At 39.7% G+C, this 27,494-nt stretch overlaps 1 protein-coding gene across 4 annotated transcripts in view; it reads right to left on the bottom strand.

Annotated features, from left to right (window-relative positions):
* FNIP2 (folliculin interacting protein 2) overlaps nt 1-27,494 on the bottom strand; it is a 138,690-nt gene that overhangs the window by 73,030 nt on the left and 38,166 nt on the right. For 2 of the 4 annotated variants that reach the window (XM_064585218.1, XM_064585219.1), the window contains exon 2: nt 402-528. In XM_064585218.1, coding sequence (XP_064441288.1) covers nt 402-528 — 127 coding nt within the window. Of the gene's footprint in view, nt 1-401; nt 529-24,253; nt 24,784-27,494 lie in introns of those variants that run through there. The other 2 variants (XM_064585217.1, XM_064585216.1) reach the window with 2 other exon arrangements.

Genomic DNA, 27,494 nt, shown 5'->3' with positions numbered 1-27,494 from the left:
CCTCTTGGTATCTATGTGAAATACTAGACAGAATGATCTATTAATTTCCCTTCAGGCTAACGCTTTATGAATTTTAGAGTTCTCAGTTTTCCTATTACACAGCACATGTTTGGCATCCAAATACTACTGAATTGCAACTCACCAGCAAATTTACCTCTAGTAATACTTATAGTACAGTACTGAGCATCTGTCATGATTCCTTGCTAACAGTTTCACCTGTGTATATTAAGAGTACAAATGCAGCAGGGTGGGGTGGCGGAGAGCCTTTCTGTTTCTTCTGAACCATTAATGATACTATACAATACAGCCCAAAGAGAAGATTATGAATTAATAAACAATTGCTCAGAGGGGTGGCTAACAGCACAAATAAAAAAAGATGAAAGCAAACCTGCATTTCATACCTGGGTTGCCACCTCCTCAGTCTTGTGAACCGCTTTAGAATCAAACAAGACTTGTCTGCCTCTCCTTTCGCAGTCCTGGTAAACTATCAGGCGGATCTCATTCAAGTCCAGCTCTGAACATGACCAACTGTGGATTAAACAGGGAGAAAAGGTTACGTTATCCACAAGACTTGGAATGACCGTGGAGAGCTAGGTTTCTGAGCCAGTGCACCTATGTGCAGCAGAAGGCCACAATGGCGCAGAGATGATGACCCCGTCACACCCTCACACCCGGGGACAGACAGCCTCGTCTGTGGGCTCAAATGGGCCATACAAGTGTCACCAAATGTCCATGACAAAGGTTGGGAAGATCTCCTTCCAAAGCCACTCTGGCAAAGACAGCCACCAAAAATCACAAGGATGTGTAGAGAAAGCTAAATTTGGATGCCTGCATTCTGGGATGGCACACCTGATGTACAGGAGTGTTCAAGCTTCTGCGTTACTGGCCAGGGAACCATTTGGAGCAAGCGAGCGGGGCCTTCTTTCTTCCTCTTCCACCTACCCAGGCTCAGGTTAAATGGAGTGGAATGACATCCTAAAATTTAGAACTTTCCTCTATTATAGCTGGCTCTGATAAAGAAGTTTTGAAAACCAAGTGCAGGGGCACCTGGGTGGCTCAGCTGGTTAAGCGTCCCCCTTTGGCTCAGGTCATGACCTCAGGGTCCTGGGATGGAGTCCTTCATCGGGCTCCCTGCTCAGCGGGGCGTCTGCTTCTCCCTCTACCCCTCCCCGCTGCTCATGCTCTCTCTCTCAAATAAATAAATAAAATCTTAAAAAAAAAAAATTAAGTGCATCACTGCAAAGAATCTGAATTGCTAACAATAACAATCAGCAATAAAGGAAGCATGGCTTATTCCTGTTAAAAAGAAAACCACAGGCCCAAAATGGTGTCACTTAAGCCAAGTCACCAAACCAGGACTTAACACCTAACTTAACTACAGTTTCAACCTTCCCTAGAAATACAGTATTAACCAGTCAGGAATTTGCTGACCAACGTGAGGTAATCTGTCACCTGGGCCTTCTCCAGGCCTAAAGAAAACGAGGTAATGTGCATGATAAGACCCTTGTCCTTCCCCCTGAGGGAAAATGACCTAGCCTGAAACAATCCTTGCTCCATCCTCCTTCCTGTAAAAACCGTCCATTCTGTACAACTCCTCAGAGCACCCCTCTACTTCCTGGATGGGATGCCGCCCCACTCATGAATTGAGTAAGAGAGCTAATTAGAACTTCAAATGTACTTGGTTAAATTTTTGTCCTTTAACATTCCTAAGTAAACCAAAAGTTGCTGGGATAAAACTGCTCTAAACCTAAGTTTGTTCTTGAGTAATAAATGAAATGAGAATGCGAGAACTATAAAAAGGGTAATCATTTAAAATGCACTGCTTTGGGGCACCTGGCTGGCTCAGGTGGTAGAGCCTGTGACTCTTGATCTCCAGGTCTTGAGTTCAGGCCCGATGATGGGCACAGAGCTTACTTTTAAAAAAATTAAAAAATGAATAAATATAAGGGCGCCTGGGTGGCTCAGTTGGTTAAGCGACTGCCTTCGGCTCAGGTCATGATCCTGGAGTCCCTGGATCGAGTCCCGCATCGGGCTCCCTGCTCAGCGGGGAGTCTGCTTCTCCCTCTCCCACTCCCCGTTTGTGTTCCCTCTCTCGCTGTGTCTTTCTCTGTCAAATAAATAAATAAAATCTTGAAAAAAAAAAGAATAAATATAAAACGCACTGCTTTGGATATTTTCAGTTATCAATCTGTTGATCCATTCAACACATATTTGCGTGCCTACTATGATTCAGGCACTGCAGTCCTGATGCTAGATATTCAGCAGTTAACTAAACAGACCTGGTCCCTGTCCTCATAGAGAACGTGGTTTAGTGGGGAATACTGGGCTAATAATGATATGAATATGTAATTACAGACTGTCCTAAGTGCAGAAAGGAAAAGTAAAGGAGTCTCAGATTTTCAGATCTGAGGAGCAGGGAAGTCCCTAAGGATTTAAGGAAGTGAAGCAGGCATCTGGCTGGTTCAGTTGGTAGAACATGTGACTCTTGATCTTGGGGTCTTGAGTTCAAGCCGCATGTTGGGTGTAGAGCTTAATAAGAAAGCACACACACACAAAAAAAACACACGGAAAACAGAGGATTTAAGGAAGTAACATTTAAACAGGGCTTAAAGAAGTAAGAGTTAAAGAAATAAAGTGTGAGGGGCGCCTGGGTGGCTCAGTCAGTTAAACATCTGCCTTTGGCTCAGGTCATGATCCCAGGGTCCTGAGATAGAGCCCTGGACTGGGCTCCCTGCACAGTGGGGAGCCTGCTTCTCCCTCTGCCCCTCCTCCCTGCTCATGCTCTCTCTCTCTAATAAATAAAAAAAAATCTTTAAAAAGAAAGAAAGAAAGAAAGAAAGAAAGAAAGAAAGAGAATGAAGAACAGGATAGGAAGAGGGAAGGGCATGCTAAGATGTAGAAGAGAAAGGAGGAAAAAAAAAAAAAAGGCCAGAGAAAGAGCTCAAGAGGTAGGCTGGGAAGACAGGAAGGAGCCAAGATCATACCCTAAGTGCAACGGGAAGTCAAGATGAACAAAGACTGATAAACTCAGGTCTATACTTTTTTTTAAAAATTCAACCTGTCTCTTCTAAGGAAAACAGGGGTGGGGGAGAGAGAAAGACTGGAAGCAAGAAGACCAGACAGAATTTCTTAACAGAGTTCAGGCTCTTCGTCAGGAAGGTGAGAGGGACAGCAACTGAGGTAGAGGAAAGCAAACAGATCCTGGAGATGGGTTCAAGAGGGGGCAGACCCGCTAAGACTTAGGGGTGGGACGCAGGGGTGATGCAGGCAAAAGGAGTGCTATCTGCCTACAGAAAGCTGGGGAAGGAGGAAGAGCCCCCCAGATATGGATGAGAGAAAGTTAGGGAGACGGACTAACAAAAGCAAACTGTAATATGTAGTATTAAGATCATCAACTACAGGGAAGTCAGATACATCTGGATTCCATTTTTTCATCAGCACAATGAGAATATTAATGCCAACCTCACAAAGCTGCAGTGGGAATTAAATATGTAAAGTGTTTCACATAGAGGCTGACATGTGGTAAGGGCTCCAAAATGTTACTAATTACTTAAGAGAATTGTTAATGGTACAATTTAAAAAAACAAAACAAAACAAAAAACTGATACAGTGTCTGGTACCCAACCACAAGTTGTGCATTACTGGCTCTTTCTTTTTTCAGGCAGTGGTAGTTAATATTGAATATATTCTTTCAAGTTAGCAGATTAGTTTTCTTAAATCCCAGCCCCCAAAAATAGAAAGTTCTGGTTGTACCTTCTTATAACAACCTATGTTCTAAACTACCAGGTCCGGCAACCCTTCCTCCTGATTTTGATAACAACATGGCAAGCTTATTTTGGAAATCATTTTCTTCTCTCTCAGTCCACAGGTCGTCTGTGATCCAGTCCTGGCCAATCAGACCCCCAGCTAGGCTGTGAAAGCCAGTCCCCAAACACAGTTGCTGGGCTGGCAAATGATAACCCTGTTTTTTGCTATTATGATGTGAGAGCCTATCTCTGAAAACGAAGTCAATGTGGAGGAAAGCAGAGGTGAGCAATGGAGTGAGAGAGATTCTTGGGGGCAATCGAAGCTGGCTGCTTCCGAGAGAGCACTATTCCTGGAGTTAGTTTCCTGTCACTTACAACCCAAAAAGTCCTGATGACTGTACCCCAAACCACTAAATTTTAAAATTACACAAAGTTCGAGCCCTACGCCGGATATAGAGATTACTTAAAAAAAACCTTAAAAAAAAAAAACCTTAAAAAAAAAATAGCCTCCAAAATTATTAAAACATAGTACACAGGCTAAAGTTGTTGAAAAGTGAGAAAGCAAAGAGGGTTTGTCTTTTTTTCACGTTCGACTTATTTTGCCCCAACAATTACACTTTGCCAAAATAGCTTCATAATTTATGAAACAAGTTGTTCAATCCTTTTGAGGGGTAACCACAACTCCAATCTCAAACTGAGGACAGCCTGACTAGAAGAGCCGAGATTTTAATGATCATACCACCTTATTAAATGTCATGCTATTTTTCCAATTTTAAAAGAATGGAAATAAAAGATATGGAAAGGGAAATTGCATATATTAAACTGTCTAATTTTTTGACCCAAATACCTTAAAAAGGTATGTTTTATAAAATATATGGCAAACTCCACTCTCCTTCTTCCACATGAATATTGTCTTATTTAATACCTAATTAAAATCTTGTCAGCTGTCGGGTGCCTGGGTGGCTCAGATGGTTAAGTGTCTGCCTTTGGCTCAGGTCATGATCCCAGGGTCCTGGGATCGAGTCCCGTATCAGGCTCCCTTCTCCTTGGGAGCCTGCTTCTCCCTTTGCCTCTGTCTCTCTCTCTGTCTCTCATGAATAAACAAATAAAATCTTTAAAAAAAAAAATCTTGTCAGCTGTCATTACTAGTATTAGTAGAGGAAATTACAGCTGAGTAATTTGACAAAGAAAATACAGGCAGGACAAAGGAGATTAACTAAGTGCTTCAGAGTAAGAGAGGCCTGGGATCAAGTCTCAGCTCCGCCTCCCACTGGTGTGACTGCCTTGGGCAAGGCCCCCCCAAGCAGCACCAGTGGGCTCTGGTGTGAAGATTAAAGGAGATAATGTAGGGAAATACCCCAGCACACTGTCAGCTCTTTCCCCTACCATCCTCCCTAATACAAGGCTTCAGTTAGTCATCATCACATGTATCTTCTGTGTGTCCGCATTCCCTTCAACGTTCAACCAAGTTATTGTGGGGCTTCTGTGAGCACCAACCATGGTTCCTGGTGTTTTACTGAGGGCAACTCTGCAAAACTCAAAGAGGTATGAAAAAATAAGCCTTGGGCTTTTGCCTTAAGATACCTATTTGAAAGATGTTTATTCTAATCAGAACTACCTCATTTCTTTGCTTTGGTTGAAAGCAAGGACAGAATACTGGTCCCTGGTATGATTTGTCTATCTATGGCCACAGATGTCTGACTGTAGGCAAAAGAAAATAAGATGGTTTATCTACCTTTTCTTACTGTAAAATTTAAACAAAAGGACTTAGATGGACCCTCGTCAGTTTTAAGATTCCATGATGCTAAAATCTGCCAGGAACTGATACCAGACCTTATTTCTGGAACTACTCAAGAGCAGGAAGAAAGTGACCAAAGTCTAAATTACTTACCTGAAAGGTGACAAGCAATAGTTCAAAGGAGTTAAGTACAGAAAACAATTATTTTATATATATATATAACCCATCTGAAACTAATGATGTACTATATGTTGGCTAATTGAATTTAAATAAAAAAATGTAAAAATAAAATATATATAACCATGTGTTGTGGGTTGAATCATGTCCCTCAATTCCCCTCAATTCCTAATTCCCAGTACCTGTGAATATGACCTTGTTTGGAAAAAGGGTCTTTGCAGATGTAATCAAGTGAAGATGAAATCATACTAGGTTAGGATGGGCTTTAATCCAATGACTAGTGTCCTCATAAGAGAAGGGAAATTTGGACACAGACACAGAGGGAAGGTGATGACAGATTGTGGAGTTACACTGCCACAGCCAAGAAAGCCAAAGAAGGCTGGCACTGGGGAGGAGGGCGGGAGATACAATAAATAAGAACTGGATAAAGTCCTTATTCTCAATGAATTTAAAATCCAGAAGACACAATTATATGGGAAACTACATGAAAATAAAAGGACAAGGCAGAATATAGAAAGCAAGGGAAAAAAACAGGAAAACATTCCCAGAAGCACCAATATTTGAACCGATGAAGTTAGAAAGGACAGCAAGGATTCCACGTAAACAGGGGAGTTAGTCATTGCAGAATAAGGGCATGGCACAAACACAAAAAATCAAATGATACAAAGTCAAAGTCTTTGTTGGTTGGATTATGTCTACAGCAGAAGAATTACACAGGAAATGAGGCTAGAAAGACAGTTTAGGACTACTCATGGACAGCCCTGAATGCTATCCCAGGGAATGTATATATGTTTGTTCTACAAAGCAATGGTGTGCCATTCCAACTTTCTGAGGAGCGGAATGACATAATATGACCTGTGTTTTAGGAGAACTAAAGCTGTTTGAGAAAACCATCTTCAGAGCAAAGAGGATGGTGATAGTGACTTGCATACCCAGGGTTTCAAGGAGTCATGGCTAGCAAGGATGAGAGAAGTAGTTGTAGGATTTGCAACATCCTCCAAGACCAGTTCTAGTGTTGGTGTTTGATTGGTCCTTTGAACTTTTATAGGAGTCCCGCTAGAATTGGGCTCAAGTATGCCTATGTGAAACATGATCTATGAAAGATGAATACTTCATTTTTTTTCCCCCCCTCTGGCTCTCACCCAAGGAAATAACCCTATATACTCAAAAACAAGTTCACAAGAAGAGTTTACAGGGCAGTCCTGTGATCCAAGAATGTGAATGTTTAAAGAGTCAGGTATGATAGGGAACTTTAAATTGTCCAAGAAAAAGTAAAATTAAACAAGACAAAACAAAAACAACAGTAACAATCACAACAGAAAATGGCAATATTATCCATTTAACAAGTAGCTCCTGCATGCCTACTGTGTGCCAAGCATCCTTCCAAGCCCTGGGATACAGCAATGAACAAATCATAATTCCCACTCTGATGAAACTTACTATATAGTATTTATGATGATATTTTACTCTTAAACCCTATTCTATGTTCTTTTTTCTGCCAACTCTCACTGCTCCTCTTCTCTTTCACAAAAAAAGTTTCTGAAAACAAATAGAACCACTTTCAAAAGGTTTGCTCAAGAATAGTGAGGAAGACCTAATGACTCTTGTCTAAAAATACAGGAAGATGGAAGATGGAGAAAAGGGGAAAAAATTGTATTTGAGATGGCAATCAGAGTTCACCCTGTCAGCACAAATGTACATTATTTCCCACTCAGTAACAAGCTATTTATTTCAAGAAAAAAATTTTGTAAATAGATGGCAGTAACAAATTTGGAATCCTTTTTTTTTTTTTTTTTTGGTCTGGGTTAGCACTCTCAGGAAAAGAGGAAACAGGAAAAGTAATTTGCAAATTAGTTGACATTCCTATTTTGTACTGTAAAAGTCTTTGTACACAACTTGCCAAGTTTAGTTTCAGAGGCACTCATAAAAATTTACCACTGAATTACTGTTGTGTGGTCAAGAGTATAGTAAAAAAGTACTTAAAGATTCCAATTCTTATCAGAAGCTTTAATACATGAAGCTAGCCTACAGATATAATTTAAAAATGATTCCAAATAAATGTATCCCACTATTATTTTACCAAAAGAAATTTCTATTGGCTATTGGTTGCAACCTTGTCTTTAAGAAAGTAGGTGATACGTAAATCCTTTACTCCTTTTGTAGAAGAACTGTGTAGAATGAAAGAATAAATCCCTATAATCAGCCATACGGTGTGGAAAGAGCATTGTAAGTAACATGAGCCTCAAAGCACACTCCTGCATTCACTCCTTCCACACACTTTTAGGACCTGGCTTGACCCAGGTACCATGAAAGATACCAGGAACAGAAATTAACTAGATCCATTTCCTACCTCAAAAGGCTTACAGCCTGATATGGGAAGGCCAACATATAAACACTTACGTAAACTACACTGTCACAGATACTGAGATTAATGTCCAGATGGCTTATAGAACTTAAAGGATGAAGAGGTCAAGTCCACATCACACGGGTAAAGGATGGATGAAAGTCGCAGAGGATGTGATGCTTGGGACATGAATTGGTATTCACCAGGATAAAGAGAACTTTTAACTCTAGCTCTACCACTTTCAACCCAGGTGACTTCAGGAAAGCACTTATCTAGGGCTCACCTTTCCCTAAGTGTATCTATCTGCCTTATATGTCTCACAAGGTTGTTGGGAAAAACAGAGACTAAGTATGAAAGTACTCTGAAACCTGCAAAGCATAAGTCAGAGGTAAGTTCAGACACACAATCCTTTCACTGAGATCTTTGGGGACAGGTGTTTAAGAATCCTGAATTTTTTATATTTCAGAAAGAAGCTCATACCACATGTTATGTGATACCTCCTCCAGGATTCCAGGTATAACCAAATCCCCAAATAAAACAAATTAATATTACACCCGGCCAAGTTATGAATATTTACGCTGAGTAGATTAGACAGAAATTATGCACAGCCTCACAATAGTTCAGGTTAATTCCAAAAAAATCTTTTCACAGATTTTGGGATTTTAGAATTGTAGGATAAGGGATTGTTGACCAATGTAATGCTTACTATGTCTTAGGGAAGGTCAAGAGACTGGAATAAGTAACATTAAGTTCACTAACATTATCCCAAATATAACGAATTCCTAACAAAGAAGACCATCAAAGTTTATGTGCAAGTAGGCTGTAACTCAGAACTCATTTCTCCCTCCCGCTGAAACAATACTACAAATGGTTGCAAGGGTCACAAGCTAAAACCACATAAGTCTTTATGGTTTCACACAGCAATAACAAAACATTATGAGTCACAAAATAGTCTGAGGTTTGGGTACTATGTACCGTGAACTATGAAGTACAGAGGAGGAAAAGACCAAATTCCCCTCCTCTTTCAACCTGAATTCAGGGTCATGTCAAGTAAAACTGTGAAGTAGGTAAAGTTCATGTGTAGCCCTCATTGCACCATCACCCACGCCCTACTGCCCTAAGGCCCCCATGGCATTGACAAAACCACAGAGCACTGCACTGGGCAGAAGTCAGAATGCCTGAGTTCTAAGCGGGATCGATGGCCTAATCCCGGTCACACCCCTTCATCTCGTAGTCCAATGTTTCTTCCTCTATAAAAATAATGGGCTCCTTGGGAGCCTGCTTCTCCCTCTGTTTCTCTCTGTCTCTCATGAATAAATAAATAAAATCTTAAAAAAAAAAAAAAAAAGGGCGCCTGGGTGGCTCAGATGGTTAAGCGTCTGCCTCTGGCTCGGGTCATGATCCCAGGGTCCTGGGATCGAGTCCCGCATCGGGCTTCCCGCTCCTTGGGAGCCTGCTTCTCCCTCTGTTTCTCTCTGTTGCTCATGAATAAATAAATAAAATCTTAAAAAAAAAAAAAATGATGGGCTGGGGCTAAAATCACCCCTCAAGGTCTCATCCTTCCAACTCTAACACACGAGAATTCCAAATCATCTATAAAGTAGACGCAGTGTGATTTAGAACAGATGACCCCAGCCAGGTACTAAGAGGAAAGCAATCAAATGAATTAATCCACATTCCTGCACAGCATCCCTTAATGCTCCTAGATATACTCTATACTTTAACAAACATGCTATTAATATAAACACATCTTTAATCGATAGAACTTTCAAAAGATGCTAATGAAATCCGCAGAGGAAAAGTACAAGTTCTTCCGAGGCAAGAGGGACTCTGAGGGGCCACGTGACTGTGCTATGCCAACTAGGATGCCATCCCGGCCAGATGTTCTTGTTATTGTTTATAGGTTTTTCCCCCTTTCTCCCCTTTAAAAACTCACAATCTTTAAATATGGCCCATATTTTCCAAAATAATTCCTTTAATTCATAAAAGAGCACTACATGTTCTTTTCTGGTATCTTTAAGCTAGAAGCTACCTGTACTTAAAAAAAAAAAAAAGGAGGGGGCAGGGGCGTGCCTGGCTGGCTCAGTCAGAAGAGCATGCGACTTTTGATCTCAGGATCATGAGTTTGAGTCCCATGGTGGGTGCAGAGATTACTTAAAAAAAAAAAAAAAAAAGCTTTGCTGTTCATCTCTATATGCATGTTTTAATTCAATATTCATTAAACTAATTCTCCCATACTCTTGTCAGCATAACCAAAACAGTCAACATTTATTACTATATTTCAGGATTACTGAATGCCAATGGCCCTGCTACAAGTTAACTTGCAAAAACATGGTATCATATCTTCTCCTGAAAGTAAGGTTTCCCCACCTCCCTCACCCACGCAGGGAAATAATATACTAATAACAAATAGATATTTAAGACACTGGCTTGTATATTAATTCCAGATCCATTTAAATTGTACACAGATAAGGTTATAATTCTATTTTCCTGGAGGTTTCCAAAGGTCAAAAGCATGGTTCTCTCCATAAGGTTTTTTAGGTGCCTTCTTAGCGCAGTGGGCAGCGCGTCAGTCTCATGCTCCCTTTTGATTAAGAGGGAAGAATACATATTTGTATTTGCTTATTTCTACACAAAAGAAATATTTAAAAATTTAGTTTATATAAATTGAATTTTAAAAAGTAGAAAAAGAGAGGGGCGCCTGGGTGGCTCAATCGTTAAGAGTCTGCCTTCAGCTCAGGTCATGATCCCAGGGTTCTGCTCCGTGGGAAGCCTGCTTCTCCCTCTTCCACTCCTTCTGCTTGTGTTCCCTCTCTTGCTTCCTCTGTCAAGTAAATAAAATATTAAAAAAAAGAAGAAAAGAAAAAGAAAAAGGGAGAAAAGTTCTGACCTCTGAAAGCAAAACTTACAAGAATATTCTGTTCTAGGTAAAGAGCAAGATTAGTTTATCAGTTCCTTCTAGATGTTCCAGTCCACTCCTGGCCATGCAGAGGCATGGGGATGAAGCAGACAAAACAAGGCCAGGAGCTTGCCCAGCAATTCCTAAGCTTGGTTTTTAAATTTATGGCCCAAATAATTGATAAATTTGCCTGAAAATGCTCTCCCTCGTTGGGCAGGGAAGACAAGCCTTTCAAAAGACAACACTGGACTGCTGTCCTAGAGAGAGAGACTGGCAGTCTGGGAGTCTGTAGCTGTGGTAAGATGCTATTGGAGGCCAGCACATTTATTAATGCACAAAAAGGCAAGTGGACGGCCACGGGCCCTTGCAGGGAGGGGCTGAAGCCAAGGTTAGGAAGTACACACACTGCCATGCCTACCACATGAAGGATGGGGGGGGGAGGGGGATGGGACTCTGAGCAATGGCAGCCAAGAGGGCTGGAGAAAGGACCCCTGCTGCTTTCTCACCCACCTGCACCAGGTAGACACCTGTGACCTCTACCTATTGCTCCGGGCATCCAAAGTGTGATTTCTTCATCCAAAAAACGTCCACATAGAAACATGTACAGGAATGTTTATGCAGCATTATTCACGACAGCCAAAAGGTGGGGGGGGGGGAAAAACACATGAACACCACTGGATAAATAAAACATGGCACATCCATACAATAGAATATCATTCGGCCATAAAAAGGAATAAAGCACTAATACATGCTAGAACATGGGTGAACCCTGAAAGCATGGGAAGTGAAAGAAGTGAAAGAAGTCAATCACAAAGAATCATGTGTTGTATGATTCCATTTACAGAAAATGTCCAGAATAGGCAAATGTACAGAGACAGATAGTAAATTAGTTAAATCTTGTGTGGGGTGTCTTCTGGGGGTAATGACAATGTTCTGAAGTGAAGGGTGGTGATGACTGCACAATTCTGTGACTATGCTAAAATCCACCCAAGTATATACACACTTTAGGTGGGTGGATTGTATGGTATGTGAATTACATCTCCACAAAGATGTTTCAAAAGAAAACAAGATACATTTTCTGTACACCCCCTCCCCCAACCAAGAATGATGAGCAATGGGAACAGTCATGCATTGCTGTTGGGAAAGGAGTTGAGGCAACTACTCTGGAGAATATCTAGTAATATTCATATATTCTAAATATATATATATATTCTAAAACCTAACAATTCCACTACACCCATTGGAAATCCATGGAGATATGTGGAAAAAGACAAGTGTAATACTATTTACTGCAACATTGTTTATAACAGTAAAAATCTATTTAAAAAAATCAAAATGTTCATCAATAGACTAATGGATAAATTGTAGTATGCTATACTGAATTTAGAATTACTGAACTAGAACTACATGAATATGAATAAATCTCAAAAACATATATATAAACATATATATATAAGCTTCAAAATAATATGTACAGTATGATATTTGTTCTATAATGTTAAATATGTGTGACCCAGTATTATTTATCGATACATCATGGCCAGTAAACTAATAATATGCAGAAGCAAATATTCAGAATGTGGTTACCTCTGGAAGGAAGAGAGGGAAAAGACTGGGCCCAGTAAGGGTTTTGTAGGAAGCAACATCTGTTACCCTAGTGTTTTAGATTTTTTGTTTTTAATTATATATGTGAAGCAAAAGTGGCAAAATGGTAAGATTTAAGAAAACTGGGTCGTGGGTACACATATGGTTATTATAACATGTTCTATGTTTTCTGTATGGTTGAAATATTTCATAAGAAAATTAAAATGCAATCCCTTTGAGGTTCCTCAGAAAATTAAAAATAGAACTACCCTATGATCCAGGAATCGCACTACTGGGTATTTACACCAAAATTACAATCAATCAATCAATCAATCAATCAATTCAGAAGGATACCTGCACCCCTATGTTTATCGCAGCATTATTTACAATAGCCAAATTACCAAAGCAGCCGAAGTGTCCACTGATAGATGAATGGATAAAGAAGATGTGGTGTGTATATAAACAATTGAATATTATTCAGCCATAAAAAAGAGTGAAATATTGCCATTTGCAACAACATTGCTAGGGAATATAATGCTGACTGAAATAAGTCAGTCAGAGAAAGACAAACACCATATGATCTCATTCATATGTGGAATTTAAGAAACAAAACAAACTAGCAAAGAAAAAAAAAAAGGAAATAGACAAACCAAGAAACAGACTTCACTCTGTTAAGAGTTAAGGAGTGTCAGGAGTGTTATACTAATTGGGATTGTGCCTCTACTTGGAAACCTGAAGCAAAGGTAAAGAGACCCTCCCAGCTCTAACATCTTTTGTAGATTGAATCACCTTTTTTTTTAAGACTGAAGAAAGAGAGAGCGAGGGAGCACACAGAGAGGGAGGGAGAGGGGAGGTGGGGAGGGTGATGAGGGAAATAGGGGATGGCCATTAAAGAGTACACTTATCATGATGAAAAAATAAAATAAAATAAATAGTTAAATTGAGAGAAAAAAAAAGAAGAAGAGAGATGATGCTAACATAGACTAGGTTGTAATAGTGGAGGTGGTTCAGAAGTAGCCAGATTCTGGGTAGCATTTGAGGGTAGAGCCAGTTGGAGTTGCTATGGATAGGATACAGTGTGTAAGGAAGAAAAAAAAAAGAAAAAGATGAGTCCCATAACTAGAATCATCAAGATGGAGAAGGCTGCAGGTGAGGTAAGTTGTTGGATATACAAATCTGGAGGCCAGGGAAAATGTCTGGGCTGGAGTTATAAATGTGGGAGTTGTTGGAATACAGATGGTATTTAAAGCCAAAGGCTGGATGAGATCACTTAAGGAAGTGAGTGTGGGCAGAAAAGAGGTCCAAGGACTGAGTCTTCAAGCACGCCAACATTAACAGGTTCGGAGAAAAAGAGGACTCAGCAAAGATCAAAATGGAGCCATCAGGAAAGGGGAGAATGCTGGAGTAAAAAAAAAAGAAAATGCTAAATGGGTTTTTAAATGAGAAAAAAAAGGATTTGTAAAAAACTAGTAAAACTGATCACCTAAAAGGGCATGGGTAAAAATAAGGAGGTAGGAACAATTATTATTGAACTAAGTGAATGCATTAATTCTGAAGACAGATAGACAAAATGCTTTTTAAAATGTTAAGGAAAAAAAACCCTGCATTTATACCCTTTAAAAAGTGATTCAACCTACAGATGCTCAATCTGCCTTCGGCTCAGGTCATGGTCCCAGGGTCCTGGGATGAAGCCTTGTGTCGAGCTCCCTGCTCAGCAGGGAATCTGCTTCCCCCTCTCCCTCTCTCTCTGTGTGCTCCCTCTCTGTCACTCTCTCTTTCTGAAATCAATCAATCAATCAATCTCAAAAAAAAAAAAAAAAGGTGATTCAACCTACAAAAGATGTTAGAGCTGGGTGGGTCTCTTTACCTTTGCTTCAGGTTTCCAAGTAGAGGCACAATCCCAATTTGTATAAGATTCCTTCCCAGGGGAAGAAGAATGAGTTCTGATTGATAAATTTTCCTTTATTCTTTGGTATCTATCTGGCTGCAGAGCACACACAAACTATTCTGATCCTCCACTACTACTCAACATCAAGTTTTACAGGGGTGAACCCCTATGTGGCAAGGCTTGTAGGTGTCCTAGGCTGCTTATGACAAGGTGTGTGAAGAAGTCTAATTTTGAGGTTATTAAGGCAGCTCCTTGTGGTTACACACACTAACCATTTTCCAAATGTAGATATATTTTGGTTTCTATCTATCTGACCAATTTCTATCTCTCAATTGTCTCCCTCAAATTTCCTACAAGGAAAATTATCTCCCAAGGAGAATGTTAGAAATGTGAACCAAAATAAGTTTCTTTCTATGCATTGTTAGCAGTCAAAAACTGGAAACCTAAACATCCACTACCAGAACATACCCTAAGTTTTTGAATTCATCCATGTAAGAACATACTATGAAGTCATTAAAATTTGTTCTCTAAAACATTTTAATAACATGGGGAAAATGTTATACTGAGTAAAAAAGCAGATTATATAACTTGATAAATACAACATGATTCAGTTAATATAATACAGCTTATATCCATGTACCAAAAAAGGACTGTATGAGGGGCGCCTGGGTGGCTCAGTCAGTTATGCTTCTGACTCTTGATTTCAGCTCAGGTCATGATGTCAGGGTTGTGAGTTTGAGCCCTACATTGGGCTCCTTGCTCAGCAGGGAGTCTGCTTGAGATTCTCTCCCTCTCCCTCTGCCCCTCCCCTCACTCACTTGCTCACTCTCTAAAAAAATAAATAAAATCTTAAAAAAAAAAAAGACTGCAAGAAAATAAAAGTATTAGTAAAATTTGTGTGATAGCATTATGAGTAACTTGAATTTTCATTTTTGTATTTGCTTACACCTTCCAAATGTTTTATAATAAAATTGTATCATTTTGATAATCAGAAAAAATATTTAAGAAAAATCTTAAAATAAGGGCACCTGGGTGGCTCAGCTGGTTAAGCAACTGCCTTCGGCTCAGGTGATGATCCCGGAGTCCCGGGATCGAGTCCCGCATCGGGCTCCCTGCTCAGCAGGGAGTCTGCTTCTCCCTCTCCCGCTCCCCCATCTTGTGCTCTCTCTCTCTCTCTCTCTCTCTCACTCTCTCAAATAAATTCTTTAAAAAAAAAAAAAAGAAAAATCTTAAAATAAGTTTAGTAACAAAGAAAAGAAAAAGATGGAGGAATTTAAAAAGAAAAGGGGAGGGGGTGCCTGGCTGGCTCAGTTGGAAGAACACGTGACTCTTGATCTTGGGTTGTTAGTTCAAGTCCCACGTTGGGTGTAGAGATTACTTAAATAAATAAAACTTTTTAAAAAACCAAAAAAAAAAAAAAGAAAAAGAAAAGGGGAAAGTAGCTAGCTTGACTTAAATGCAATCATGCTCTGGAAAATATACGTTAAAATATTTTTAAAAATTATTTCATATACCAGCAATTAACAAGTGGAATTTAAAATTATACATACAAAATCTATAAAAGAAAACTATAAAACTCTGATAAAAGAAATCAAAGAACTAAATAAATGGAGAGATATTCCATGGTCATGGATAGGAAGAGTCAAGATGCCAGTTCTTCCCAACTTGATCTATAGATTCAATACAATCCCAATCAAAATTCCAGCACGTTATTCTGTGGATATAAACAAATTCATTCCAAAGTTCGTGTGTGGAGGCAAAGTACCCAGAAGACCCAACACAATATTGAAGGATAAGAGCAAAACTGGAAGACTACAACTACCCAACTTCAAGACTTACTATAAAATTACAGTAACCAATACAGGATGGTAGTGATGAAAGAAGAGACAAATAGATCAAAAGAAAAGAATAGAGAGCCCAGAAACAGATTCACACAAATACAGTCAACTGATCTTTGACTGAATAAAGTACAGGTAATACAATGGAGAAAAGACAGCCTTTCCAAAAATGGTGCTGGAACAAATGGACATCCACATGCAAAAAAAATGAATCTTGACACAGACCTTAAATCCTTCACAAGAATGTAACTCAAAATGAAATCACAGACCCAAATGTAAAATGAAAGACTACAGAACTCCTTGAAGATAACATAGAACAAAAACCTCAAGGGCCGTGGACATGGTGATGACCACCAAAAGCACAGGTCATGAAAGAAATAACTGATAACCTGGACTTTATTAAAATTTAAAACTTCTCAACTGTGAAGGACAAAACAAGAAAATGAGAGGATAAGCCACAGATTGAGAAAATATTTACAAAAGATGTATTTGATAGAGGCTTGTTATCCAAAATATACAAAGAACTCACAAAACTCAACAACAGGAAAATGAACCACCCAACTGAAAAATGGGCAAAGATCTGAACAGAAGCCCCACAAAAAAGATATATAGATGGCAGAAAAACGTATCAGTGATGCTCCACATCATATGTCATTAGAGGAATACAAATTAAGACAATAGTGAGATACCACTACACTCCTATTAGGATGGCCAAAATCCAGAACGCTGACAAAACCAAATACTGACAAGCATGTGGAATAACATGAACTGTCATTCACTGCTGGTGGGAATGCAAAATGGTACAACCACTTGGGAAGTATGGTGCTTTCTTACAAAACTAAACAAACTCTTACCTTACAATGCAGCAATCACACTCCTTGATGTTTACCAAAAGGAGTAAAACTTACTTCCATACAAAAACCCACACAGAGATGTTTACAGCAGCTTTGTTCATAACTGCCAAAACTTGGAAGCAACCAACATGTCCTTCAGTAGGTGAATGGATAAATAAACTGTGCTACATCCAGACAACGGAATTCTATTCAGTGGTAAAGAGAAATGAGCTAATGAGCCATGAAAAGACATGGAGGAAGCTTTAATGCATACTACTAAGTGAAGGAAGCCAATTTAAAAAGGCTACATACCGTATGATTCCAACCAAATGACATTCTAGAAAAGGCAAAACTATGGAGACAGTAAAAAGGTAAGTGGTTGCCAGGGGTTAGGGAGAGATGAAGAGGCAGAGCACAGAGGATTTTTTTAGGGCAGTGAAACTAATCTGTACTGATACGATAATGATGGGTACATTTCATTATACATTTATCAAAACCCACAGGGTGTATAACACCAAGAGTGAACCTTAATGTAAACTATGGTGTGGAGTGCTAACGATATCTCAGTGTAGGTTCATCAACTGTAACAAATGTACCACTCTGATGTAGGACACTGATAGTAGGGGAGGCTGTGCACGTGTGACGTGTGGGGCAGAGAGTACAGAGGAACTCTCTGCACTTGCTGATTTTGATGTGAACCTAAAGCTGCCCTAAAAAATAAAGTCTATTTAAAAGGAAAAAGGTTTTTCAATTGTCAAAGGAACTTCTAAAATACAGGAACTTTCAGTAATGAGCACTAGTTTTTAAAGTTTGTGGTAGGATTATTCTCTGAAGATCATTTTGGTCTGTTATAGTCTGCTAGAGAATTTCCCATGAAGATGAAAACCAAAGACATATTATTTGAGCTTTGGATATGACCATTAAAAGTCTCTGTCCCTGTTCAGCTGGGTTTTAGGCTGTCTCCCCTCAGCTTGTCCACTCAGCTGGAAAGAAGGTCAGCCCTCATACGCCGCTCTACAGAACGAGCCCAGTCCTTTCATACCGTCTTGTTCTTCGCTACTGAGGAACAAGTTCTCATAATAGTTCACACTAAGGTATCACTGCCTTGAGAGAACATGCTTAAATACAAAAAAAAAAAAAAAAAAAAAATGAGGTTCTAATAATAGGAATTATTGTTATCAAGCAAGGGCCAATGGGAGAGAGAACAGGGAGCAGACAACCTCCGACCTGCCTCTCATATCATACCGTGCAGCTGCTAGCCCTACCTAGCAGCCCACCCTGGGCCCATTCACATTCCCAGGAAGGACCATTGACTCTCTGAATCCAAACCATTTTTGCCCCTAGGCAATATTTTTCTTTTTAGGGTGCACAGCAAGCATGACTCTGTCTTAGGATCTCTGTCCTTACTAGTTCCTCTGTTGAGAATATACTTTCTTGAATATCCATACGGCTTGCTCCCCCACATGGAAAAGATTACCACTGAGATAGTTTTGGCTCCCTTGATTACCCAGGGTCTTCACATTTCTCTAACAGCCTTGTTACTCATGGGTCACTGACAGATAATCAGAATGTTAGAGCTGGAAGGGACCTCAGACACCACCTATCTGATGGTTTCCAGACTTGACTCATCATTAGAATTACCTCAGTTCTGTGTATTGGTTGGTTTTTTAATCATCGAAACTTCACAGGCTCCACTTCCACAAATTCGGTCAAGTGGATCTGAAACGGAGCTCAGGAAGCTACATTTTAAAAATATTTGATGATCACTGACCTAATCTACCACTTCTATTATTTTTTTTTTAAGATTTTATTTATTTATTTGAGACAGAGAAAAAGAGAGCACAAGTGGGGAGGAGGATCAGTGGGAGAGGGAGAAGCAGACTCCCCGCTGAGCAGGGAGCCTGATATGGGGCTGGATCCCAGGACCCTGAGATCATGACCAGAGCCCAGGGCAGACGCTTAACCGACTGAGCCACCCAGGTGTCCCCACTTCTATTATTTTTTTGTAGAAGAGAAAATAGAAGCACAAAGGGATGAGGTGATGTTCCCAAAGACACAGTGAGTTCAAGGCAGAGATGAACCCTCTGATCGTAAGATCAGGGTAGAGAAGATCCCCAGATCAAAGATGCTTCCACTGTATCTGGTACTACAGTCTAGATTTTCACATATTAGAATAGAATTAGATTTTTTTTTAAATTAGTAAGTGAAAAAACTAAGCTTAGCATTACTACATTTTTTGTTTTTTGCCTTTGGGCAGGGTGAGGCATGCAAGCGAAAGGAAAGGGCACATCAAGAAAAAAAGACAGCATTTTAATTCACATCTGTTCTATAAAGACCTGGGAGTAGCTTGTGGGTTTTTTTTTTTTTTTTTAACCTTTCTAAACTAGTAAGAGAAGGATTAAACTCTTCAACATACAAACACTGATGGATGGACATATGTCTGATACTCAATAACCTACATAAACGTGAGATCCCATAAAAGGAGAAGAGAATTGCAGGGAACCTTGGTGTTTCTAGAGCCCACAGACTGGATTCCCTTTGGTGAATTTTTTTTTTTAAGATTTTATTTATTTATTTGTCAGAGAGAGAGCGAGAGAGAGCAAGCACAAGCAGAGGGAGCGGTAGACAGAGGGAAAGCAGGCTCCCCGATGAGCAAAGAGCCCAATGCAGGACTTGATCCCACTCCTGGGATCATGAGCTGAGCCGAAGGCAGACGTTTAACCAACTGAGCCACCCAGGTGCCCCTCCTATGGTGAATTTTGATGGGGAGTTTAATTATAATCTTAGAAGGGTCACAGGTTATTGCTCTCACCAATTCCCACCAGGGCTTGCTACATCATTATTCAGCAGTTATTCAGCTTTTGTTACTATAACAATAAAAGGATAAGGCTAAGCCACAGCCTGACTCACAACAGGAGTCATAACATAAGAACCAGGAATCACAGACCTGTGCAGCCGAGTATTCCAGCTCAGCATACAGCTGAGTGGGATTTGAGGGAAAAAGGCTTCGGAAGCTACCCAATGACTTGGCCTGCAGACCCCAGAGCTGGAGTATTCTTGTCTTCTGTCTGAAATACAGTCATTCTGGACATAATGAGTTATAGTAACTAATAATAAGGACTTTACCCTGTTAGGTCATCAACACTCAGCAAAATAAGACCCAGACAAAAGTTTACGTGAATTGTCGGTCTACATGAAGCAAGTTCACACTTTCTTCAAAACCCCTCTACACAGGGGCTTTAGCAAGGGGCACCTGGGTGGCTCAGTCAGTTAAGCGTCTGCCTTTGGCTTGGGTCATGATCCCAGGGTCCTGGGATGGAGTCCTGCATGGGGCTCCCTGCTCAGCAGGGAGCCGCTTCTCCCTCTCCTCCCTGCTTGTGCTCTCTAAGATCTAAAACAAAACAAAACAAAACACCCTGTATACCAAGACTGCTCTGATTCATTCCCAAGAAGGTATGTGGCCTGAGGGAAAAGATGAATGTTTTTTAAAACCTAAATCAGACATAACTTTGTAGCAATACCAAGTTACCACTGCATTCCTTCATTCATTCACTCATTCTCAAATTACATCTCTGAATCCCAACCATCAGCCAGTGGAAATGAACTCTTAGGGAGTCAACGAAAATTCCTCCTGGCTCATAAAATCAGTGAAAGGGGAAGGAATGCAGAAAGGGCAGAAGAACTCATGACGCCAATACTCGATGCATCTGAAAGAGTCACACCCAGCAATTTCAACCTCTCTGTGAAGCTTGTCGCAAAGCACAAGACCATCAGCAGACTAGGGTTTGGTGGTTTTCTCTCCCCACTTGATTCAACCTAACAGCTACATTTTCTACATAGTATCAAAGTAGAAATAGTTTTTACAGTGTTTCTAAGTGAAGAACAACAATGAAAAACACTCTCCCCTTCCCTACAACATGCATGAGACTTCAGCCCTTTTTCACTAAATTTTTCAGAATAGAATGCTTTGGTTCGTTGCCTTAGCATATCTGTCTCTAAATCTGTGACTATCTTCGTATTTCCTACTCAGTCATTCTAACTGCTATAAATAAAGACTGGTAGTAAAATTGTAGTCAGCTTATCTCTGTGAAGCAGTTAACTAGGGGAAAGAAAATAAACCCTCGTTTCTGTACTTTTCTTGTTGAGCAACTACCACAAACCAATCTAAGACTCTTTCTTTTTTGATAGAACTGGTTCATCCAAATTGTAGACAAGTCGGATATATACACTCATTAATGAAGGGCTGAAGCCCTTCCTAACCTAGTGATTGTAAAGCAGTACAAAGAGTCTCTGTTGAATCTAAATTCCAAGATATAAAACTTAAAGCACCATTGACTCCGAAGTGCTTTGTTTCGGTTCCTCTTCTGTGTGGATAGCTATACTTCTTAAGACAAGGTTATGTCAAATTTTTTCTTGCCATCAGAGAAACAATGATCCGCTAATAAACTTGGCAAATAATCCTAGATTTCTCACATCAACAGCCCTATGGTTATCTAATTTGCTGGTAAAGTGAAAAAATCAAGTCATTAACAGCTTTGCTACAGCTGGTATCTTAAGGAAGAAGAAAGAGATTATGGAAGACTATGCCATATACCCAGCATCCTATCAGTTACTGGATTTGAGGTGAGTTTTTTTTTATTGATAAACCATTTAAAATGTTTCATCAAACTTTGCAGGTTTTTGTTGATTCTGGATTTTGTGAAATAAATAAAACTCCAATATCTGTCATTCTAGAGATTAAGGAGAAAGGAAGTGAAGGACAGACTTCTATCCTGAAATGTTTCATTCCACATGAGCCATAATGGGAAAGATTAAAATGTTTCTTTCTGCACTGAACTGTGTCAGTTTTACACCCTGGCCAGTCACTGTTAGGTATCCATCATGACTCCTCTGTATTTGTGGAATCCTTCTCTTCACCTTTAGAGTAACTGGGAAATCATGAGGATAGATAGAAGAAAAAAAAAAAAAACCTACTTATCAGTGTGGTCAGCTAAGACCACCTAAAATTATTGATTTAAGATATCTAAGAGCAAAGAGGGAGTTGAAGTCATACTTAACTGACCGCCACCTGACTTGGACAAACAGATAACTCGTGAACACTTTGGAGCCAGATCCTTACAGTGTAAGCTCCTGTCAATAATTCACCCTACCCTGGAGACTGGCCCAAGGCCTAAAGAAATTCAGGAAACCAAACACAACACTGCAAATAACGAATACGTTTTCAAGATCGTAGGAAGGGGAAGAGAAAGTGTGTAAGATCTACCGAAACAACTGGTCTGACTAGAAATGAATTCCAATTAATTGCTAAGTATATGTCATCACCATATTCTAAAAAAAGAAAAGGCAATAACGCTTACGAAAATTTTTTGTTAAAGTGTTGTTTAATTAAAAATTATTAAAACTCACTAAAGAATATTAGGTTCACTGAAAGTGATAAGCAGCAGCTCATACCAAAATGTTTTGAAGTTTAAAAAAAAAAAAATGTGTGGCCCTGAGTATTATTTTCTTATGTGGATGCTGTCCTCATCACCCCAAACACCTATTTGGGGACTCTAGAACTGTATGAATAACAAAAATAGGGACTACAAAAGGTCCTGATGCTACTTCTTAGAATTTCATAGGAGGAAAGGATTTTTTTTTTTTTTTTAATTATCTGAACCAACTTCATAGCCTAGAGTTAAAAGTGAGACCAGAAAAGCCAGAAGACTCCCCCGTGGTTATAAGGCTCTTGGGCAGCAGAGCTGGGGATCAGGGTCAGGATTCAGATCCAGATCAACTGGGTGACAATCCATTACTCTCTCCTATCACTCAGCTGTCCTTTCTTGATAAGAAACAGATAAAAACAGTATAAAAGTGAAATTCTTGTCTGAACACTCAAATGTATTTTTCTAATGTACATCATTCATTACCACTTCCTCTATAAATCTCTCTCTTTAATTGAGTGGACAGCAAGTGACCCAGTACCTATATAATGATTTCCATCACTTCTCCCTAACTCTTCAATCGGCTGGGCTCTTATACCGAAGTAGACTATTTACCATTTTGTTAAGCTTCTACTAAAGAAAGACAATGATTTTTATATGAAAGAAACTATATCCTGATTTTTAATCAACCAAGAAATGTACTGATGGAGAAAGTTTATGACATGTTAATTTTAAGAAAACTTCTATAAAGAAAAAAAGTAACATTTAAGTGAATTTAGAAACTCACTTTTTACACTAACCATGAGAATCAAGCTTAACTTGATTTTTAACTTTGGCTCTCCTTCTACCTATCTACATCAGATTTTGGAGTGAAATGCAATTCTCAAAGGATTTTTCCTTTTCCTTGATAATGCAATAAAATTCTTTACAAATATGTTTCAATTAAGAGCTATTACTAATTAAATTAATAAATTCTTCCAAAATGGATGACATAATCACCCTTAAAGAACATAGTAAATGTAATGTTATTCTCTTTATGTAAGCTCCATCATTAAAATTAGTTCAGCATAATACCATCCTTCTCATGAAAATAATTTTCCAGAAGACTGGTCTCTCTCTCCCACCACCCTGCCTCCATCTACCATTCAAACTACAAAGTGAGAACTTCCATTCCTGTGCCCCATCTACCAACTGCTGTGCTACTTCAGGACTGCAACTCTTGTTCTTGATCATCTCTGTGAATAGTACTGTTCAAACTTCAACATAGGACAAAGATGTAACCATTTCTTGCAAGCTGGCTCCAGCAGAAGTAATGAAAAGAAAGCAGATGGGTAGCAGAATTCAAACAGTCAAAAAAATAACCATGCTGGGACGCCTGGGTGGCTCAGTTGGTTAGGCGTCTGCCTTCAGCTCAGGTCATGATCCCAGGGTCTTGGGATCGAGTCCCACATCTGGCTCCTTGCTCAGTGGGGAGCCTGCTTCTCCCTCTGGCTGCTGCTCCCCCATGCTCCTGCTCACTCCCTCTCGCTCTCTCTCTCTCTCTCTCACACACACACACACACACACACACACACACACACAAATAAAATCTTAAAAAAAAAAATGCCTACACCTTTTCTATACAGGAAAGGACTTATTTCTACATACCCACCAACCACCCCATGTCCAACTAAAAGTACTCTTGAAAAACAACTTTCAGATCAATATAATTTCATCTGTTTGGTACTCAGGGATTTAAATAAAAATTTCTCTGAGATTTTAAAACAGAACTGAAGTTTCAAACCTGTTGCTGAGTTCGGTGTGATCGGTGCCCCTTCCTACCCTGGCACGTTTTCGAGTCTTTGGGCATAAAAGTGCCTTGTAAGTCCTCTCAGCACCAGAACTGGCATTACACACACATCTGGCTGAATCCTGCCAGCCCCCTGGCCGATTTGCAGTCTTCGAAGAGCCGCCACACATCTCCTGGGTGGTTGAGCTTTCTTCTGCTTTATCCTGACTATCAACATGGACCTGGGACACAAACGTTGAAGATTCTCTGTTGTTTGAGGGATATTCCACACTGACCAGCTGTCCTAAATTATCACTGTACTCCCTATACGGTAGGTGAGGCAAGCTACTTGGCAGCAGCCTACTAATTTCCTCTTTCAAAATTAAAAAAAAAGAGAGAGAGAGAGAAAAAAAAAAGGAACATTCATTTGTTACATAAATTAAGCCTGCCAAAGTATTAGGAAGTCAGATGTATCCATCATGTTATAAAATACGCTCTCAGCAGGACCATTATAAACAGACAAATCCAAATCCCACTTCCTACTTTTGTTCCTAAGCTTGTACTCTGGTCAGCAAAAGACAAAACACCCAACAGGTTGAGCAGCTTGGTCTGACTCATTCCATCTGTGCTTCCCTGTTGGAGATTATGTAGTAGTCAATTAATTGGTCACAAGACCTATTCATATGGCTCTAGGCAAATGCAGTGACTTGCCCTCAGCTGCAAGGTTGCTCTGACATTGGCCACACCACCCTCTTTAATGGCTCTCATGTGAGCAAGTGTCAGCTGACAGGTCTTACTCTGCAACCTTGCAAAACTCTACGCAGAGCAAGTGAGGGAGATGGTTACACACAACAAAGGTAGGTCTTAATGTACAGGAGGTGATGTGGGGGAGGTAGAATAGGGACACATCCTTGCTTTAATACCAAATATACATATGTAGATATGTAAGAAAAATTTTATACATACACACACACACACACACATACATATGTAAGAAAATTAATAATAAATGAGAAGCCATAAACTCTCTCTCAACTCTTGCACTGAATTCCTGATTCCTGGATATATTCAGAACATGAAAGCCCTGAACCACCAGAACGCAAGGACAAAAGTAGTTCAGATTTGAATTCTGACACTAAGGTACTTCATCTGTAAAATGAAATACTGTTATAGAATCAACATGATTTATCCACAGTACTGAGTTCATGGAAAAAGTAATTTTTCTTTAAGAAGAAATAAAAAGCACAGGTCCCTAAAATATAGGTCAGATCTTGAAAACTATAAGGGATTGTCTCAACTCATTTTCCTCTTCCTCATTCTTGAATTTGGCTGAAGAAAATATTAATAGATCCCTAAAATATGATGAACCGTTGGCTGGGTCTCTAGTGTCAGGAGGATTTAAATATGTCTTTGTACATGGCAGCCAAATATTTCACCCCACAAGTGTGAGAAAAATCTAATGCTATCGGGGCAGAGGTCTCAATTACCTTAAAGACATTATATCTATGTGACACTAAAGTTCCTTTATAACAAACCCCAAAAGATCTTAAATACACCCTCCCCTGAGAAATAAAGATTGCAACACACCTACAACAATGACTAGACTTCTCTGTGCATGTAATGAACGGACAGTGCCAAGATAAAACCAGATTAGTAGAAAATGAATTCATTTTTCCAGGAAGGGGAACACATTTTGACCTTAAAACTTAACTGTGTGGCCACCATGTGATCCTGGGTTCTTCTTTTTCCCCTAAACTGTCTTTAAAATCACTTTCTCTTCTTAACAGAGAATCAGAAGCTCACTTACGTAAGCACTCTTTAGTCTTCCATCTTAGGCACAGAGCAGCTGGATGAGGAAAGGCTCAAAGGAAAGCCTCCTTTCGCCATTATCATGCCCACTTCCTAAACAGCCCACGTGAGGCCCCAAATCAGTGTCTCCAAATCACCTAGGGTTTACCTCCTTTAAAATCACAGGAGAAATGAAAGTATAGTTTGTCCAAAAGAAAACCACAGGCCCCAAAACGTGTTTCTCTGGCCAGACCAAGTCAGCAGGCCAGAGCTCACCAACTAACTGAATTGCAGTTTCAACCTCCCCTAGCATTCTGTCTTAGCCCGTCAATCAGGAATTTTCAGACAAGCACCAATGAGAAAATCTACTGCAGGGGTCCCTTCCACCAACCCCCACAAAGGAAGTTGAGGTAATCTGCAGAGTGACACCCCTGCCCTATCTTTCTTTTCTTTTGCTTATACCTTTCTTGATCCACCCTCCTTCCTATAAAAACTTTGCATTTTGTATGACTCCTTGGAACACCCCTCTCCATTTGCTAGGTGGGATACTGCTTGATTCATGAGTCATTTAGATCTTCAAATTTACTTGGTTGAATTTTATCTTTTAACATGTTCAATGTTAATGGGGTAGGCTGTAAAAATAGCAAAATAACTGAATTTTATAAAATATGTAGAAGTGCTTAGGGAATAGATCCCATTTTTTATATGTAAAAAATAAATTAAGGGTGCCTGGGTGGCTCAGTCGGTTAAGCGACTGCCTTTGGCTCGGGTCATGAACTCGGGGTCCTGGGATGGAGCCCCGCATCGGGCTCTCTGCTCAGCAAGGAGTCTGCTTCTCCCTCTCCCTCTGCCTGCCGCTCCCCCTGCTTGTACTCTCTCTCTCTCTCATAAATAAATAAAAACTTTAAATAAATACATTAATTAATTAAAAATAAATAAAAAATAAAGTTTTAAAACTGCCATCTCTAAAAAATATTTATCTAGGACCTAATGAAAGGACATGAAATCCTCTTTTTTTCCTTCCTTTGAGGTGGGGAGGGGAGGTGGAGGCACAGAAGGAGAGGGAGAGAGAGAATCTTAAGCAGGCCCGAAGCCCAGTGTGGAGCCCAATGCAAAGCTTCATCTTACAACCCTGAAATCATAACCTGAGCCTAAATCAAGAGTTGGACACTTAACCGACTGAGCCACTAGGTGCCCCATGAAACCCTCTTTTTAAATATGTATTCTGAACAAATATTTAACCTAGTAGTTAGCCACAGAGCTGTTCAGTCATCCTGATATTTTACATTTTCTAAAGGCTTCAAATACTGTTACAAGATGCAAATGTTATCCCCTATCCAGATGACGCAAACATTTTAAATGATCAGAATAAGATGATAAGAAAATGACAACATAGTTACAAAGGATAATTGGATGAAAAAAGGATCAAACTAAACTGCATTGGGAAGGAATTCCGTTAAACAGAAGC

Source organism: Mirounga angustirostris, unplaced genomic scaffold (assembly GCF_029215605.1).
Source record: "Mirounga angustirostris isolate CCGP_5_RB_7025 unplaced genomic scaffold, mMirAng1.0.hap1 SCAF_2, whole genome shotgun sequence".
Lineage (NCBI taxonomy): Eukaryota > Metazoa > Chordata > Mammalia > Carnivora > Phocidae > Mirounga > Mirounga angustirostris.
This window is presented reverse-complemented; position numbering and strand designations above follow the sequence as displayed.